Here is an 18945-nt window from a genome sequence, read left to right on the forward strand (position 1 = left end):
TCACATCAAGAAGACTGATGCTGGCTGCCAAGTGATACCAAATATATGAGCTTTATCTACATAAGAAACTGCGAAGTACTGCCAAATTAAATATGACTTATTTTATATAATTCATGAGTGCTCACTGGAAGGGCAGATCGTGAAGCTGAGGCTCCAATACTTTGGCCACCTCATGAGAAGAGAAGAATCCTTGGAAAAGATGGAGGGCACTAGGAGAAGAGGACGAGATGGTTGGACAGTGTTCTCGAAGCTACAAACATGAGTTTGACCAAACTGCGGGAGGCAGTGGAAGACAGGAGTGCCTGGCGTGCTATGGTCCATGGGGTCACGAAGAGTCGGACACGACTAAACAACAACATATAATTCATACAGATGTCTATAGGAACTTAAATGTAGCTGCCCATCCTTCAAAAAAGGATGGCCTGGAACAAACAGAATGCTTTTTCAAACATTGTTTTAATTAGATTTTTCTTGCAGGAAAACTTCAGAAGTGCAAACCAAAATACAATTTCAAAAATGTTTAGACTCTAGCAAATTTACAATTCTACAGAGGTTGGATGGCCACCTGTGTATAATCTAGTATTCCTGCATTCCACGAGAGTTGGACTAGATTAGCCTTGGGGTCCCTTCCAGCTCCACAATTCTGTGATTCCAGAAGGTGGGCTGTTTCATACTTATTGTGGCACAGTGTGCATTCTTGATGCATGATTATTACATAAAAAGGAGATGGGCCCAAGCCTTCTTACAATTAGCACCTTGAGAGATTTTTAGAAAATACACACTCTGCTCCCACTGGAATGTTAGTAATACAAGCACTAACCATCACAGTGTCTCATCCCCAAGTATTTGGGATTTTAAGAGAAAAAATATGAAATGGGTAATAAAGGGGATACAGAAGTTACAGCATGACAAGGAGGAAATGCAAGTAGGCATACAAATAATACTCTTCTTTGTGTTCCATAATCAAATCTTTTGCAAACTAAAGTATGCCTACACTTTTCTTGATTGAAACCTAGTGTCAATGAAATTGCGGCCCAAGTGCTTTCAATTTTTTTTCTAGAATCATTCCAGTAACTAGTTCTAGCTGGAGGAAATTATCAAGATGCGCAAAGCATGTCAAAACAGAATCACTGAATTTTTTAACAGTGTCTTTCTTCGTGCCCTATAATAAAGCATGTTACTGGATTATACTCACTTGCATGTATTATAGCTTTCCAATTGCAGATTGTCAAGCGGTCACTAGTTCAGTACACACTGTTAATGCTTCTAGACTCTAAAGATTATCTGGGTTTAAACTTTTGTGAGAGCTCTTCCAGAGACTGCATCAGTTTTTCTTCATCACCAGGTGAAGCTTTTGTTCGTGCAAGTGGTAAGTGGGTTGGAACAGGCTGCCGGTCTGGGAACAAAAGGGCAAAATAAGTTATTTCAACGAACAAGAACCTGGGTTCTTGAACCTGCTTTTCTGAACTTCCCATGAGTGAGTTGAAGGGAGAACAGAGCTTGCAGGCAGGGCAGTCTCGAGCAGGTCGGGCGCCCTGGCGCTGAGGGGTGGAGATCGCTCCGGCGCCCCCGCAGGGCGCAGCATGGCTTCCATGTGGCTTCGCCGCGCAGCGCCCCGCCTACCGGCCTGGCGCCCTACGTCACCGGGACTCTACCTAGAGCCAGCCCTGCTTGCAGGAAATGTAAATGTTCATAAAGTTAGGGCTGTTTCATGGTAGCACGACAAAACCAGGTTTCCACAATATGTATCCAGTAGGGAGTTGCAGCCAATCCCAGCCCTGTACAGTTTGTATCCGAGTTCAATGTGTTCATTTTTTTCAGGTTTACCCTATTTGGTTTATATATACAGTATTACTAGGGACAGCTTATTCTGTCCTTCTCTATTATTATACTGCATTCAATGATACATTAACTCCCTTACCTTGGAAGAACTGCCCGCTTGCTTGCTTGCCTGCTTCATGGGAGACTGCAAGCCATACCACTGTGTCTGCCCCCTGGTCCTCTGTCCGCAATCTATTCTTCATTTTCTCGTAGAAATCTGGCATAGATGACCTCACTGCTACAAGGTGACAGTTGTGATAAGCATATGTAACAGCTTCCTGACAAACACGTGTCTACCACTAATCATGCTCTTTGACTGCCACTACCCTAAACCTTGGGCTCTGCTACGGCTTCGGTCTACAAAAGGCCCTTGGACATTTCTTCCTACAAACCTTAACACTCCGTATGATTTTATGCTACCAGATTCTATTCTTCCTCACACTATCTAAGCACTTGGATAACACAGAGCCCTTTAAACACACTTAATGAAGTGTGCTTGAAGTTATGCCTGGGCACAAGTTACCTGCAAGGTGGCAGGAATTCTCCAAAGCAGCTAAATCAAGGACAAGGTGAACCTATGACCCTCCAGAAGCTGTTGAACAGAATCCTGTCACCTCTAACCATTCACCAGAGCTGATGAGAATTGGCTTCAAACAGGTTCTCTATCCCTAAGCCTAGTGCTCTGCAAGTGCCAAGGAAACCCATCTATTTGTTCTCAGGTTACCAACAAAGAAATGCAAAAGTTCAAAGAGAAACAGGAACAATAAGGGTGTGCCGCTTCTCCTTCCTATCTCTCCCATCCCCTTCATATAATAGCCAAAGATACTCTCTGTTTAGCTCTGGGGTGAATGTTGGACTCTTAGCTCCTATCAGTCCCAGGCAACAATTGGGAATGATGCAGCTTGTAGTCTAGTAACAGCTGGAGGCCCACAGGTGCCCCACTCCTGTTTTAGCCAAAGAGATTAAATATTTCTGCTCAGCAACAAGTACCTGGAGTATCTGCCCAGCCAGGATGCATAGAAGAAAAGTGAACACGGGGGTGTGCTTTAGCCCACTGTTCTGTCAAGACCACTTGCTGTCTCTAGGATACGACAAAAGGCATAAAACTGAAAAAGATCAATAGGCCATTAGTCTAGCATCTTCCTATTCAGTGTCAACTTACGCAGCACGGTTATTTCTTCCTTTGGAAGCTCAGCACTGCAGCTAGCCTGTGCCCTGCCTTGTTTGTGTGTGACAGCAGGGCAGGTTTCTATTTCTATTCCAGTTTTAGATGAGAGAAGGGCAGAGGAGCCCTCAAGTGTAGCCCTCTGTTAAGGTTATTGCACACTCACTACACGTGACACACGCTAGGCCAGAAGAGCACCACTGAAATCTGGTCTGCTTCAAGCAAAACAGGAAAAATGAACTACCATTCCAAGAGAGTGATGCAAAGCCAATGGCATTTTCTCCTGCCTTCAAGCAAGTGGAGAATGACCACCCAGTTGGTACTGCCCAATGAAGTCCCCCCCCCAAAAAAAATCTTACTCCTGAAACCAGGGTGGAAAAAATACTTTTCAAAAAGCAAGTTTCTCTTAAATAATAACTAGTAAATAATCTATTTACTTAACAGTACATAATCTCTGGACTTAAGAATGTTGGATGTAGCCCTACAGGTTTAGAATTTCCAAACTGAATCAATGCCTCTACGAGATACAGTGAGTTAAAGGAGTCTTTTCTATGTAAATAAAGGCGCAGCTTGACAAGTGTGTAATAGTCCCAATACCTCAACTGTAATGGGTGCTGGTTGTAAGACAAAACTTTACATAGAATATTTTAAAGAATTATCTATAGAAAGAGCAAGCAAAGTACATAAAATATATAGTGTGACAAAAATATAGGATTGTAAAGCAGCTACGTAGTCTGTGGCTGTTTGTTCAAGAACTATAGATCTTACCTTATTCTGCGCATAGACCATTGTCCCATCAAATGCCACATTCTCTGATTGCAAGTTTGATACATCTAGTTTCTGAACTAACATTCCTCCTGAGGAGACAGTGATCTGCAAAATAAAATAAACAAACCAAAGGAACTATGAAATCCTTATCCACAACTAGACTGGCCTTTACATGCAACTTGCATAGATAATCACAATGACAATAGTTCTAGTTACAGGTAGGTAGCTGTGTTGGTCTGAGTCGAAGCAAAATAAAAAAATTCCTTCATTAGCACCTTAAAGACCAACTAAGTCTTAGTTGGTCTTTAAGGTGCTACTGAAGGAATTTTTTTATTTCACAATGACAATGTAAGTTTAGCAGTTCACTTAAAGCATGGGTGGGGAACCTGTGGCCCTCTAGATGTTGGATCCCAGCTGCATTCAGCCTCAGCCAGCATGGGGTGATGAGACATAGTCCAACAACATCTAGTGCCACAAGCCCCCCCACCCAAGGAGTGGCAACTGAATGCTGAAATTCAGAGTCCTTCACAATGCTGGCCAACTCCCTTGACAGCCCTGTTGGTTTCTATCTTGCCAACGGTCCTTTAAAAGTCACACTCCAAGCGTGGATTAATTACTCAAACATTCCAAAGGTTCTTACACAAAATGAAACCACATCAATCAGAACAGGCCAAATCTCTCTTTTTTTTTTTATTTTTTTAAACATACTTTTTATTAATTTTACAAAATACAAAAAAACAAAAAAACGGTACATACTTAAACCCCTTTTCCACCTCCTTCCTACCCACCCACATGGGTCCTCCCCTGCCACAGAAGTATCCCATGTTTGTGAACAGTCAGAAATGGTCCATTTTATGCTTGGATTTCTGTCCTCCTCCCCCTCCCCTGACCCCAAAGCCCCCCCCTGCCACCAGGGAGCTCCAGCAAACCAGGGCAGTACGCAGGAGGACATCCATCCAACCATCTATTGTTATACCAAAAAAAGAGAAAAATAGAAATAGGAAAAAAAGGGGAAAAAGAAAGGGCGAAGAAAAAAAAGAAAAAGAAAAAAAACAATACAAAACAGAAAAATTTTTCTTGCATTCATAGTTGAAAAACCATATTTTATGGGCTTCCCCTCCCCCCCTTCCCCGGTTTTCATCCCTTTTTTATCATCTGCAACAGTTTCTTACTTTATAAAAATACACCTTTGTATCTTATACAACTTATAAATCAATTATTAACATTTTCATCTAATATTCAAATCACTGAAAATTCAAACTCCCATTTTCTCTTCCCGTGCCTAATTTTTTTTTCTCCCTCTATAAGCCTCCATATTTTCACATTTTCCAAAATCCATTCACTTTTAAAACTATAACTATTCTCAATTTAACCTTACATCCCCGATTACCGGCTCCACCCCCCCCAATCCAGCAAATTCCAAAATCAGCAGACCAGTTATAAACCTGTTAATCCATCCTTATAATCACAACATCACTTTCCCTTCACCCCACCCCCTGTTTACAGTCTCTTGCCATCCAGGTCACCATACAGGACCCCTGAATTTCTTCTCTTCTCTGCATATTTTTTCCTTCTTCCCTGTGGGCGTTCTGGAGTTCCAATAATACCAATCGTGCCCCCCTCAAAGACAGGGCACTCCATCCAACTTTTTGTAGAGTAGAGTCATCATTTTTTTCATGGTGTGTTTCATTTTGTGTTGAATCATCACAGTCCTCATCTTCATCTTTTCCTTCCCCATCATTGTCATTCTCACATTGCTCTTTTTCAGTGTCAAAAGCTTCATCTCCTAGAAAATCATATTCCGCCATCACCTCCTGAAATTTCTGCTGTAACTCCTGTCGTCGTGTCTCCTCTTGACATAACTCTATTCTTGTTTCCCACATTAAGGTCAAAACAGACCGCTGGAACTCAGGGGAACACTTTTTTGTTGACATATTTCAGTCCTGCCAAGGTCAAAACTTATCACGCAGGCCAAATCTCTCTCTGTCTATGACACTCTTTCCTCTTGGAAATATATAACTGAACCTTTTATACACTGCTGTTGGAAATAACTCATTTGTAAACTGGAATGATAATTCTTTTAAAAACTCAGTGGCTTCTGACACAACAGAAAACATTGCTTCCCACTCAGGAGGGCAAACACTAGTCCAGGCATCCCCAAACTTCAGCCCTCCAGATGTTTTGGACTACAATTCCCATCTTCCCCGACCACTGGTCCTGTTAGCTAGGGATCATGGGAGTTGTAGGCCAAAACATCTGGAGGGTCGCAGTTGCATATGCAATGGTTTGTCATGGTATTGAGTCAGACGTTAAATTAGTTTGTTCCCCAATTAATATGCTATTAGCTGCCATGGGCCTCACCGTCCTATTGTCCCTGGGTGGGTTGCCAGAGACTACAGTACAGAACATTTCATATATCTTCCTCTGAAGGCGGAGAGAGTGGTCTGCCTGCAGTGAGGGAAATCGTAATTGATAGGGCCCTTTGTCCAACGGTAGAGCACCTACCTGCCCTAGGAGTATTGAATATTGAGAACAGGAATGACAACGAAAGGGACAGCCAAGTGCCCCCAAACTAAGACATACAAACTTACAACTCTAGGGTCATCTTCTCTTTCCAAGAGAGGTAGAAGGGCTGTTGTTAAAATATATGTACCTAGAAGATAAAAAATGTTTAGCATGCATTACCCTCCACAAGTAGTTGTTGTTTTTGGTATCTACAGTGGTGCCTCGCTAGACGAAATTAATTCGTTCCACGGGTCTTTTCTTATAGCGAAAAATTCGTCTAGCAAATCTCATAGGAATGCACTTTCTTTTCAATTGCACAGACTGAACCACAGCAACGTGTGGCCAGGTACAGCTAGTATTTAATAAAACTTGGCCACCTCCTTAGCTTGGGAAAAAATGAGAGAGCTCAATGAGTCTGAACTGGGATCCCCAAATAAAGCGCCTAGCCCAGATGCCTCTATCAACATCTCTATTAAGCCATTCCCCTCTAATGTAAGCAAGTTGAACACTTCTCCAGATATCATTGAACGGGCTCCAGAACCGGTCGTTTCCGCGGACTGGACAATTGGAAACAAACAGAGGAATTACAAATGACCCCAGGAGAACTTTATGCAAACCCCTTTGCCAGTATTGAGTCAAAGCGAAGCGTCTACTTCTTTTTCATCTGTAAATCCTTCCCGTATAGCCGATCCCCGAGTCAGCCCTGCTTCCTCTGCCTGTGAAGGGGACTCGAAATGCCCCCTGAAAACCACCCCGGGGAGTCTGTGTCTGCTTTCCTGGAACATTGCTGGCTGGGAGAATAAAGCCAAGGATCTTGACTTTATTGATTACCTTAACGGCTTCGACCTTATACTCCTCCAGGAAACCTGGCTTGCGAATGTGGTAAATATTGCTGGATTTTCTACATTCACTGTCCCAGCATATAGACACCTTCCTAAAGGTCGCTGTAAAGCCGGTCTTCTGACCTTAATCAAACATAATCTGCCATTTGAATTAACTGTTTTGGGCAACTTTGCCCCTATAGCTCAAGCCTTTCTAATAAGCACAGTAATGGAACAGCTGGTTTTAATAAATGTGTATCTCCCGCCATCAGAGGATGAAACTATTCTAAATGACAACTGGTCTAGGATGACAGATATTATGCTCTCCCTTACAAAATCTCTGCCTTTTGCCCAATTCATTATTATGGGGGATCTAAATGCACGAATAGGGGCCTCTAACCACCAAATTGCTTCCCAGCTGGGACTGGAAGACCATGATATCCTACCCCCTCCTCTTTCAGTCCCTCGCTCCTCTAGAAACTGCAAAGTGAACAGAGCAGGCTTAAAGCTCCTGGAGTTCTGCATTGTTCATAATGTTGTCATTTTAAATGGTATGAACAACTTCCCAGACGATAATGAATTCACCTTCATTTCACCAAGGGGCCGTAGTGTTATAGACTACTGTGTCTGCTCGTTAAATCTCCTAACAGCTGTTAGTCATTTTTCTATTGGAGTCCGTACTGAAAGTGACCACTCTCCTCTATTGCTGACTATCCAATGTGAATCCGATACTAAGGTCTCGCAATCTAGTCACTCTGATCACTCTTCTTACAACGTCCTTAAACGGATTAGGTGGTCAAACGAATCTGAGGGGACGATTACTAAACTCTTGACTTCCGATAGAATGTTATTTTTGAGAGCTTCCCTTATCAACTCTGACTCGCCATGTACAGCACTCTCAACCTATTCACAAGTGATAGATCAGTGCGATACAATAGCTAAACCTATAATTGCTACCCCCTCTAATCATCTTTCTTGGTTTGATCGGGAATGTTATACAGCGAAAAGATGCCTTAGAATAGCCTTCAGTGACTTTCGCAAAAAGAGTGATGAGATAAGCAAAACAACTTATTTTGCTAGTAGGAAGATATACAACGAACTTATAGTCAGGAAAAAACACGCATATTATCTAAAAAAATGGTCACGTTTAATTATCGCTATAAATTCGAATGACCATAAAACATTTTGGCAAATAACCTCCAGTCATCTAAATAATAATCTATTTCCTACTGCCCCCACTATTTCCCAACAATCCTGGGTCGATTATTACAGCAAAATATTCAATGACTCAGTTTACCCCCCTCCTGCTGATGATGAGCCTATTCCTTTAAACACTCCAAACTGGCCCCCGGTAAGCATTGGCGAGATAAAGGTTTTGATTGGAGAATTAAAACCTGGAAAGGCCCCAGGTCTTGATGGGATCCCTGTTGAGATCCTGAAAAAGTATGTCAGTTGGTGGGCACCTCCACTTGCTAATCTGTTCACGCTTATTGATAAAACAGGAATAGTACCGAACTCTTGGCTGACCTCTATAATATTTCCAATATATAAAAAAGGTGACCCTGAGCAGCCATGTAATTACCGACCTATTAGTTTACTATCTACTATATGTAAACTCTACTCAAAACATCTAGAGAGATACTTATTAGATTGGATGAAAAAGAAAAGAATTATTGGTCCTGAACAGATTGGCTTTACAAAACATAAATCGACAGTAGACCATTGTCTATTATTGGCATCCCTAGCTGAAAAATACACGAAATCGGACAAGGGGAAGCTATATGTGGCCTTTATCGATTTAAAGTGCGCTTTCGATTCAATTCCAAGAGGTCTATTATGGGATAAATTGAAAACTTCCGGGATGGAAACCCGCCTACTTTTTCTGATTAAAAAGCTACATTCCAACACTAAAGGTCAGGTGAAGTTTTCCCTTGATGGTCATTTATCTACCAGCTTCACAATCACTAAAGGGGTTAAACAAGGTTGTATACTTGCTCCACACTTGTTTAACCTATTCTTGAATGATATGAAACAACATTTATCTGCTGTAAATGGCCACCCTCCCAGATTAGATACCAAAGCAATCCCTACCCTCTTGTACGCAGACGATACTGCTCTCCTCTCCTATTCCAGAGTTGGGCTACAAAGATATTTAAGAGCATTCTCCAATTACTGTGAAGTGAATCACCTAGCAATTAACTACTCCAAGTCAAAGATTCTTGTTTTTTCTAAAAGTTGGTGTCCATTCAATTGGTCGATTGGAACCCAAAAAATGGAGCAAGTTAAATGCTATAAATACTTGGGTGTCACCTTTCACTATAACTTAAAATGGGTGACCCATCGCAACAGAACAATTAATTTAGCAAGATGCTCGGTTGCACAAATCAAGCGCTTTCATTTTCTTGGTGGGAATCAATTTGTACCTGCAGCAATTGCTGCCTATAAGGCAAAATCCGCCTCCCAGCTTCTATACGGGATCCCCTTATGGATATCCAGCTTTAACAACAAAGTAGAAGGAGTCCAATCATCCTTCTTTCAGCAAATCCTTGGAGTACCAAAATGTGTGCCATACCTGGCTATCTGTGCAGAATTGGGCCAACACCTTCTTGAGACAAGAGGGTGGATCATTACTTTTAAATATTGGCTAAAAATTCATTTTAATACCGATCCAGATAGCCTGATATCCTATCTTCTGAAAGATAGCCACAGCTTTACATGGTTCTCTAATATTTCCAACAAACTTAGGCAACTAGGCCTTTCAGTGGATTCCCTCCTGACATATGAGGATTCATATATCTTTACTCTTATTAAGCAGAGACTGCTTGATATTGAATTCCAGAAACTTCATCCTGCCCAACCTCTAGTATGCTCGCCTGCCTTCCTGGGGCTGCCGCCGCACCAAGGATTGATACCTAATTATTTATATGACCTGGTATCTCCTTTTTATCGCAGAGTATTTATGTTGGCCCGTCTAAATGCTTTTCCATCCTCTGTGTTAGCCGGAAGACTCAAAGGCATCCCCTACTGGAATAGATTATGCCCTTGTGGCCAGAAAGAGGTAGACTCTATGGCTCACATGATTCTGGACTGTCCCCTTTCTAATTTCTTTTATTTTGGCCCCCTCTTATCCTTTATGAGACCTGGAACCCTCCCCAACAAGGAAACAGTGGTCCAGCTCTTGCTGAGGGATGACTTCCCCGAAATTACCAGAATTATGGCCCACTACTTGTCCAGAATTTATGTAATTAAAATCAGTACATCTAGCCTTCAACAATGATAGCTGAGGATCCCTTGTGTGCCTCTTCCTCCTCCTGCTCACCATTATTTCTGTATGATGTAGAGTTACTATTTATACTAATGTCCTATATGTTTTATATGTTTTGTCTTTGTTTTTATATTTTATATATATGCCAATAAAGGTGTTGAAATTGAATTGAATAAAACTTCACCCTTCAGCTGGATGGACTGCTCTACATTTCACAAGGCTTTTAAAGAGAAGTAAAATGAAGATCCCCATTGCATCAGGAGAAAGTCTATCTAGGTCAAGCACTCTATTCTCACTGCAGCAAACCAGATGCCCATGGGAAGACCATGAGCAGGACCTGAGTGCAGTAGCACTCCTTCAGTTAGCAAAGGACACAGCACATGGACCATGAAGCACCCTGTTATTTGAGATCACCATTCAAATAATGCACCAAGTTAAAAACCTGATACAGTATATGATTACTTATCCAAGTACAATTCCATGCCCTAAAGCAGGATATTCTGTGTAAAACAGCAGCATACACCTGTTTAACCTGTTAATCTAAATTCCACATTTCACAACCAAGAAACTGAACTGCTCTATCTTCCAGAGTTAAGCCCAAGACTACCTTCCTTCAGTCTAAACCCACTGCTTCTTGTCCGACCCTTACTGGACAAGGAAGAAAATAATTTGAAAGTTGTTAATGGTAATCTAATTCAATAATATGTTATTTCTGTATGCATGTTTCTTCCTCTGTGTTGTTGCTTTTTAAAAGACTGAACTGGATGTTCAATCTATATGTGTCAGGAGGCCCTATTAGATAGTACTGTATAAACATTAGCCAAGGTTACTCAGGCATCAGCAGAACCCTTCAGAAATGCATAACCTCCACTTCCAGACAACAACAACTTCCCAGGAAAACTGCCCTACATACCCAAAGTATTTGTAGCAAAATTCTTTTCAAGCCCATCTTTCGTTAGTTCTCTTTGGTTTATCATGCAGCCTGCATTGTTGACCTACAACAAGAAAATATAGTTTAAAAATATATCTGTGCTGTGCCATAGTGATAGAGCATGCACTTTGAATATTCAAAAAGTTCTAGGTTGAATTTGGTAGGACTGGAAACAACTCTCACCTGGAACCCTGAAGAGCCACTACCAGTCAGTATAGAATAGAATACTGCATACTAAGCAATATATGGTTTGAAAGGAATAAAGAATAAGGAAGCTTCCCATTATGGGAGTCAAAGCACTATGCTGCATACAATACTTTCAAGAATGATAAATCTCAATGGTGCAGCATTAAGCTGCCATCTGAAAATGACGCTTGCACAGAAATTTAGAATTTCTGACTACAGTGCTAGCAGTACAAAGAATATTACCAAATTGTTTCTTGTTCAAGCAAGTAACTGCTAGTTACTAGGTAGTGTCAATCAGTGTTAGAAACTGAGATGTGAAAGCTAGGAGCTAAATGGCACCTTAAACCTAGGTTATGGGCACCACAATAGACTAACAAGAATACAAAGCTGAAAATGAATTAACTGCAGCTAAAATTTTATATTCATTTTTCACATGGTCTAGTCCTCATCTGAAGACTGCGAAAAACAAAAACATACTTCCCCTCCCCGCCCCCCTAATATTCTTATGAGGGTCCCTTCTCAGGTTCTCAGAGAGTGGCTGGAAGTGGGGAGGCAGAAACAGGTCCTCCTTTTCTCCAGCAGTGGCAGTTTTAATTTGAAAACTTAGGCACAGTACAGCTTCCACAGCTCAGAAACTGCTCGCATTATTGAAATTTCCTGTCGCAAAATGCACCTAGAACAGGGGTCGGCAAGGTTTACCTTGCCTGGGCCGGATCACTCTCGCAGAGATCCTCCGTGAGGTGGGCCAGCACAGTGCAAAGCTGGAAATCGCTTCTGCGCATGCCTGCGATGCCGAAAATCGCTTCTGCACATGCCCCAATGCTGAAAATCGTTCCTGCGCATAAGCGATTTCTGGTGCATGCGCATAAGCAATTTTCGGAGCCGCGGAAGAGTCCCCGCTCTGCGCCGGTTTAGCACAGCGCGCTGGACTCACAAGTGGGCGGCTCGATTCTGGGGCGGCTCATGGGCCGGTTAAACAGCCTCCATGGGCCACACGTTGCCGACTCCTGACCTAGAACAATGGGAGTTTCAAACTCTGGTGTCAATGTGTTTGGTAGCCCTTGAGATGAGCTTCCCAACTCACCAAGACGTTTAATCTGTGTTCATTCTTGAACCGTTCAGCAAATTCCCAAATTCCTTTGGGGTCAGACATGTCCAGAATATGGATAAAAACATTCTAGGAAAGGAGAAAAGAAGAGTTGTTAACCAAACCAAAAAATTTTGTACAACCAATTCACTAGCTTTCTGCAGCATCACCTGGCTCAAAATCTTACATCCCAAGCACAGCTCAATCACCCCACCACAAGATTGAAAGGGTTCATTTAACACGCTTTAACAACACTACATAATCAGATAACAGAAACACAATATATCCACTTAGCCAAGCTGCAACTAAATGGCAGAGAGAATCTTTGAATATTTGTAGTTAACAGAGAAATCCAAGCAGCAAAAAATGCAAAACACAACTTGGGTTGTGAGAACTGTTTCGTTTGTTGCATAAGTAACCTGGCAACATACAGGGGCTGCCCACAATGAGATTCATAGCTCTAGAAGCTACTCTTGACTCAGGATTCCATGGAAGGGAGAGGATAGAATGAGAGTCCATTTTTCTGATAATGTAGCTGCTGCTCACTGCAGTGACTGCTTACTCCACAAATGCAAGTGCGTACAAGGTAATGATGGAGACTCAGAGGTAAAGATTTTAATCTCAGCATCATGCAAAATTCATTGGGGGAAACAGTGACTGTTTAAAGTAGCATAACACTGCTTTAAATTACAGTATAGCACACAGTATAGCACAGATTGATCCAAAGAGGGAGCACATTTTCTTAGTTTTAAGGCAGTTTTAATGCATAATTGACTGTTGGGCATTTGTGGCAATATTTGTGGCAATATTTGTCACTCCCTTAGATGCTGCATCATCTATTTATTAAAAAAAGGATACTAATAATTTCTGGTGATTTTTTTTATCTTACTTTTAGCTATGCAGTAGAAATATCATCTGAGTCAACATATGGAATGAAAAATCCTCCATTTAGTATGACTTAGTTGGAGGCAACATGTAATCTTTCCAATGACAAAGCATAGAAGAAAAAACATCCAAGGCCAGCTCTTACCTGATTACCAGTTTCTGTTATTATTTCTTTCTTAGCTTCCTCAGCTCTGTCTTTGTTTCGGCAAACTAGATAAAGTAGTCCCCCTGAAAGAATTCAGAAACAATAAGTGAAAAGGAGTATAGAACTATCTGCATGAAAGAAGCATTCAAATCAAGTTTCCATATAGCTTTATATCTGACAGAATTTTTAATCTGCGCAAATGCAGAGAGAATGCTTTTTTATAATTGAGAAGTTTTTGACAAATGGCAGATCTTCAGGCAGCTAAGGGCTGGAGTGGAAGCCTGGCAAGGACTTCTGCTAGCACAATCAAGCTTTTCCTCCCCTCTCCTCCCACTCCCAATTGCTTCTTGAGGGCTCAGGATAATCCCCAGAACAGGAGAGAGGGGTTGTTCTGCAGGTTACCTGAAATGGAACACATAGCTGCCAAGTTATCCCTTTTTTTAAGGGATTTTCCGTCATGCTGAATAGGCTTCCTCGCGAGAAAAGGGAAAACTTGGCAGCTATGATGGAACAATTGTCACAGTGCTATGCTGAATTCCTCTCAAAGTCCCTTAGCTATTTAGATGATGAACTTGAACAGCACCAGGGGCATACCTAGGGGTTGTCCAGGCTGGCCCTCACCAAGGGCACAGGCCCGGGGGGTGAGAGGCAAAAATCATGCCTCTCCACTCTGGTTCAGCTCCTCTGGCAAGGATCCAAGGGATGCAGCAGCGCCAATGTCTCCTTACCAAGAGCGCCTAAGTACGCCTCCGAATAGCACACTCTTACAGAGTCGCTTGAAATATTACCAAGTCTATAGCCTTGTTCTTACATTTACTGGAAGCAACTGCTAAAATACAGTGCAAGTGGAGCAAGACAAGAAGATAATCTCCTGTCTTTGAACATCTGATCTTGGGGAGACCTGGTTCATACTGGCTCCACCCGCCTCCTTTTCCCACCCACCCTTTTTTTAGGAGGAAGACTCATGTGACTGCCTCCAGACGACTTGACATGGGAGGTTAGGAATAGCAAAGAGAAAGAAAATGTGACACACTACTGCTCCATGCTATTTCAGCACTGGTGGTCATAGAAAAAATGAGAATATTTTGCTCACACCACCACCAAGAATGCTTTTAGCAGCTCACTCAGGGTTATTTGGTACTGTGGAGAACTCTATATTCTATGTTGTTGTTTTTATGTAAGCAGCCTCCAAAATCTACACTGGGGCTAACGGAGGCTTTATCCGTATTATAATTCTCATGCTTGTAACAACTGCTATCTCCCTGAGCCTGGTGGTAGTCCTCTGCCACTGTGAAGCAGTTGGTTCACACTATATGTAAAGACAGATGTAACACATAGGGTTGGTTTGGAGGTGCGCAGACCATGCTTATTCAAAGCATATTTTCAGAGCCTAGCTCTCAGCAAGCAGGCAGGCAGGCACATAGATAAAAACCAAGTTCTACATAATTACAGCAAAAGCCACCTGTTTAGCACTCATGACAATGCACTACTCCTTTCGATCCCCAGAGATTGCTACTGTTTTTCAAAGTCTTCCTTGGACAGAAGAACAGATAAACAAAGATGTGGTACTAAAAGAAAAAAATGAAAGAAACTGCGGGAGCCAGTCTGCAACATGGGAGAAGGGCCTAGCCAGACTATTCAATTTGATAGATGTTGTGCAAACTGTGACGTCAGCTGGGCTCACACCACAGGTGAAGAACTAGCTGTAACCACTCTCTTTAAATATTATGGTTTTCTTAATCTCTTCCCCACCCAGGTTTTTGCAGACAGTTGTCAATAGAGTGGTAACCTCTAGTTACGGACTCAATCTGTTCCGGAGTGCCGTTCGCACCCCGGAAAGTCTGCAACTAGAGCGCTGCTTCTGCACATGCGGCGAAACCCGGGTTTGCTGCATTCGTATCCTGAAAAAACACAACCAGAGACTGATGTAACAAGAGGTATGACTGTACAACTGAGGAGAGAAAATAAGACCTCTTGTTTTGTATAAACTCAGCCCCAGAAATAATCTCAATAGCAGCAGTATTGCTTCAACTTACCTCTTCTGGCTATCTCTTTTGCAGCTGCCTTGCCAATACCACTATTTGCTCCAGTGACCATGAAATACCTTCCAGTTACATCTACTTCCAAGTCTTCTGGAACAAAGTGTTTGCTAGCCGATTCATAACCACTCCTGCAGAAGCCAATGAAAACTTAGGTTTGGGAAGAATACTAGCTGCATATTGAACAGAAAAAACCAACATTTTATTGAAAAGCTTTTGAATGTTTTATGCATTTATAATATTACTCAATTCCTCCCTAAAGTGTAATTTTTGTTGTAAACTGCAAAAAAAAAGATTAAATATACAATGCAAGCATTATTAGCAGCTGACTTTTCACAATGGTAGAGTAACTAGCAGAAAACAAAAGGTTTGGAATTTTAGCTTTAACAATACAGGTTAACTTTTATTTCTAACATACATTCAAGTATCGTATTGACCCAAATATAAGCCGCACCTTAAAAATTGGAGGAAAAAAAAAGAAAAAATACCCAAATATAGTGCTCCTGGTGCTGTTTGCCCTGTGCTCCTGGCTGCATACTGTAAGGTTGTGAACATAAGCTGCACTTTAACATTTCACAGCTGGAATTTGGGGGGAAAGTGAGGCTTATATTCTGGCCAATACGGTAAAACAAAAACAACTTTCCTCTGCTGAAGTTTCCTGCATTCAGGCATACAGTCCTCACAGGGAAAAGTGGCCCTGAAACTACCCATCCTGGTTGAAGGCCTGGCCCTCAATCTCTGCACAGAGCCTGTTGCTGCATGATCCTGCATGATCCTGCACCATCCCCAAGGAGACTCACCTAGCAGCTAAAGAAGGTGCAAGGCGAAAACATTTCTCTTCAACCAGGGCTTTGGCTCATAAACATCCTATGACTTTTTAATGTGTCTGTGGGAGGCAGATAATTTGTTTGCCTTGCTCTACTACTACTACTAAATTGATATACCGCTGTTTATCAAACAATCCCAGGGCGATGTACAATAATAAAAACACATTACAAAACGTCAATGATAAAAGCATAGTAACATAATAAAAAGCATGCTGACGGACAGCTACAGGCGAATAAAAAATCATCATAACAGTTCTCTCCCCCACTTTCACAGACCACAGATTACTTAATAGCCATGGGCCTGGCTAAATAGGAATGCTTTTGCTTGGCGCCTAAAGACACGTAATGATGGTGATCTCTGGGGAGAGCATGCCACAATCAGAGAAAACAATGTATTATTGTGGTTTCATTTTGCATTTTTATGTCCTGAACCGCCCTGTGATCTCTGGATAGAGAGCAGTATACAGAAGAAGTTGTTCAGTAGCCCCTGCTTGGTCATGTGAATGCAGCTACACACAGGGCGAGATTTTAACCGGGCAAGACTTGCTTCCTAGATGGCACCGCAGCTTCCAACTGAATGCAAAAAAGTTATACAACGCTGCAAAACCGGGGTGTGTGGGTGTGGGTGTGTTAAGAAACTACGGCTGCGGCGAACCTTAGGACTAGCCTAGCACCGAAAGCCGGAACCTCGTAACTGCAGGGACAACTTTTAGTTAGGACTATTATTAATAATAATTTGTTAATAAGAATTGCAAAGGTTCTTGTTATGAGCCCCCTGTGAAGAAACGGTGCGCCTCTTTCGCCTTTTAATGCACACCCCCCTGACCCACCCCCACCCCTCTGCCTCCCTTGAACCCTGGCGCCCAAAGGGACTCGCACGAACTTGGCGCACAAGTCCCGCAAAAGGGGTTTCTTTGGCGCCGCTTTACGGCGCTCGCGCCGCGCGTGGAAACGCCCCTCCCGTTAGATAAAAGTCCCTAAAGCATGGGGGGGGGAGGGCGAATGGGCTCAAATCCCACGTACTGGGGCGGGGTGGGGGTCCGGTTTCCCTCCATAAGCAAACGCCGTGAGGAAACGGCCATAGCAGCAGCCCCCGCCTCTCTTTGCCCTTTTGGCTGGCTTGCGCCGCCTCATCCCGCCCGCTCCCTTACCGGCAGTAATGGCGCAGCCCCTTCACGAACCACACCGAGTTCCTGTACAGGGACATGGCGAGGACGGGATGAGGGAGAGCCGCGCTCTCTCCGTCGCCCGGCTCCTCCGTTGGCGAAGAGGCGACGCTCGGCGACGGAGTTTGACTTTGCCCGTGGCGTTGCGTTGTTGAACCCCTGAGGGACGGAGGGCGCCTCCCGGGCGGGGCCGTCGACTTAGGGCGGGTGTGTGAGAGGAATCCTTGTGTAACTCCCATCTCGCTCTCGCTCTCTCACACTCACACACACAAAAAAAATGGCCGCGGTTGTGGTGGGAATTGTAGTTCAGCAACACCTGGAGTTTCCCCTCACTTCAAGCCACACACCCCTTGTCCTTGATTTTTGACTCCTCAGGCAAAAAGCCTTGTTGTGGAAGCAAAACACAAACTTCAGTAATTTCACTGTGTTTCTGGTAAATGGGGTATAACACAAAAGTAACTTACCCAACGCACCTGGGAAGAAGGCTAAGTCCCATCAAAGCAATCAGTGCTTACTTCTGAGTAGGCCCCTTATATTGCACTGTCAGAGGTAGAATTTAAGAAGTAAACAGAAAAGTCACATAAATCGCTGTAATGAATTACTGTATATCAGGCATCCCCAAACTGTGGCCCTCCAGATGTTTTGGCCTACAACTCCCATGATCCCTAGCTAACAGGACCAGTGGTCAGGGATGATGGGAATTGTAGTCCAAAACATCTGGAGGGCCGAAGTTTGGGGATGCCTGCTGTATATCCTTTCCACAGTTATAAATGTTGTTTTTCTATCTACACGCTGCACTGAAAGAAGACCATTTGCTTGTGGAACTTTAAAGACTATTAGCATGCAGCTCCCTCAACCGCTTCTATTGCTTCGACAGGTCCAGAAAAATGCCCTCTCTTAAATTCTAGGTCCAGCAGTGCATCCCTATAAGACACAGAACTTAATCTGCAACCCTATATATTTAACCGTTTAATCCGTCGAGGCTTTATTCTCAGTAGACAAGTATGTGTAGGGATTGCATTTTGCCGGAATAGATTTCATGGGCTGCACTCCTGAGTGTGGTTAGCAGCACTGCATTAAGTCTATATAAACTAACAAGTTTATGATGACACAACTACATATATGGACAGTAGCGGGTTTTATGCCACAATGACTACACTGCTGCTCAGAAGTAAGCCCCAGTGAATTTCATGGGGGAAACAGTATTCCTCACTTCCCTCCCTGCTCCTCCTCAACTTCTTCTTTTCGAGAATGTGAAATACTGTAAGGCAGAATAGTATTAAGTGGACTAAGACCTGGGAGACAATGGATAAAATCCATACTTGCGCATGGAG

The 18945-nt window shown here is 42.7% G+C and overlaps 1 protein-coding gene across 5 annotated transcripts; it reads right to left on the reverse strand.

Annotated features, from left to right (window-relative positions):
- Nucleotides 1–406: 406 nt before the first annotated feature.
- Nucleotides 407–17848, reverse strand: DHRS12 (dehydrogenase/reductase 12). 5 transcript variants are annotated; one of them, XM_035110247.2, is made up of 10 exons: nucleotides 17597–17846; nucleotides 15616–15749; nucleotides 13580–13662; nucleotides 12547–12639; nucleotides 11259–11340; nucleotides 6346–6407; nucleotides 3755–3859; nucleotides 2812–2902; nucleotides 1922–2059; nucleotides 407–1396 (listed from the first exon to the last, which is right to left on the reverse strand). In XM_035110247.2, exons 1-10 carry the CDS (start codon nucleotides 17650–17652, stop codon nucleotides 1281–1283), a joined length of 960 nt encoding a protein of 319 aa, XP_034966138.1. In that variant the 5' UTR covers nucleotides 17653–17846; the 3' UTR covers nucleotides 407–1280. The 5 variants fall into 5 exon arrangements, 4 of the variants coding, with proteins under 4 accessions (XP_034966138.1, XP_060128358.1, XP_060128359.1 ...); XM_060272375.1 differs by lacking the exon at nucleotides 1922–2059 and having other exon boundaries at nucleotides 17597–17848; XR_004692278.2 differs by lacking the exon at nucleotides 407–1396 and having other exon boundaries at nucleotides 2812–2927; nucleotides 17597–17847.
- Between the last annotated feature and the right edge of the window lie 1097 nt (nucleotides 17849–18945).

This window comes from Zootoca vivipara, chromosome 3 (assembly GCF_963506605.1).
Source record: "Zootoca vivipara chromosome 3, rZooViv1.1, whole genome shotgun sequence".
NCBI classification, from domain to species: Eukaryota; Metazoa; Chordata; class Lepidosauria; order Squamata; family Lacertidae; genus Zootoca; species Zootoca vivipara.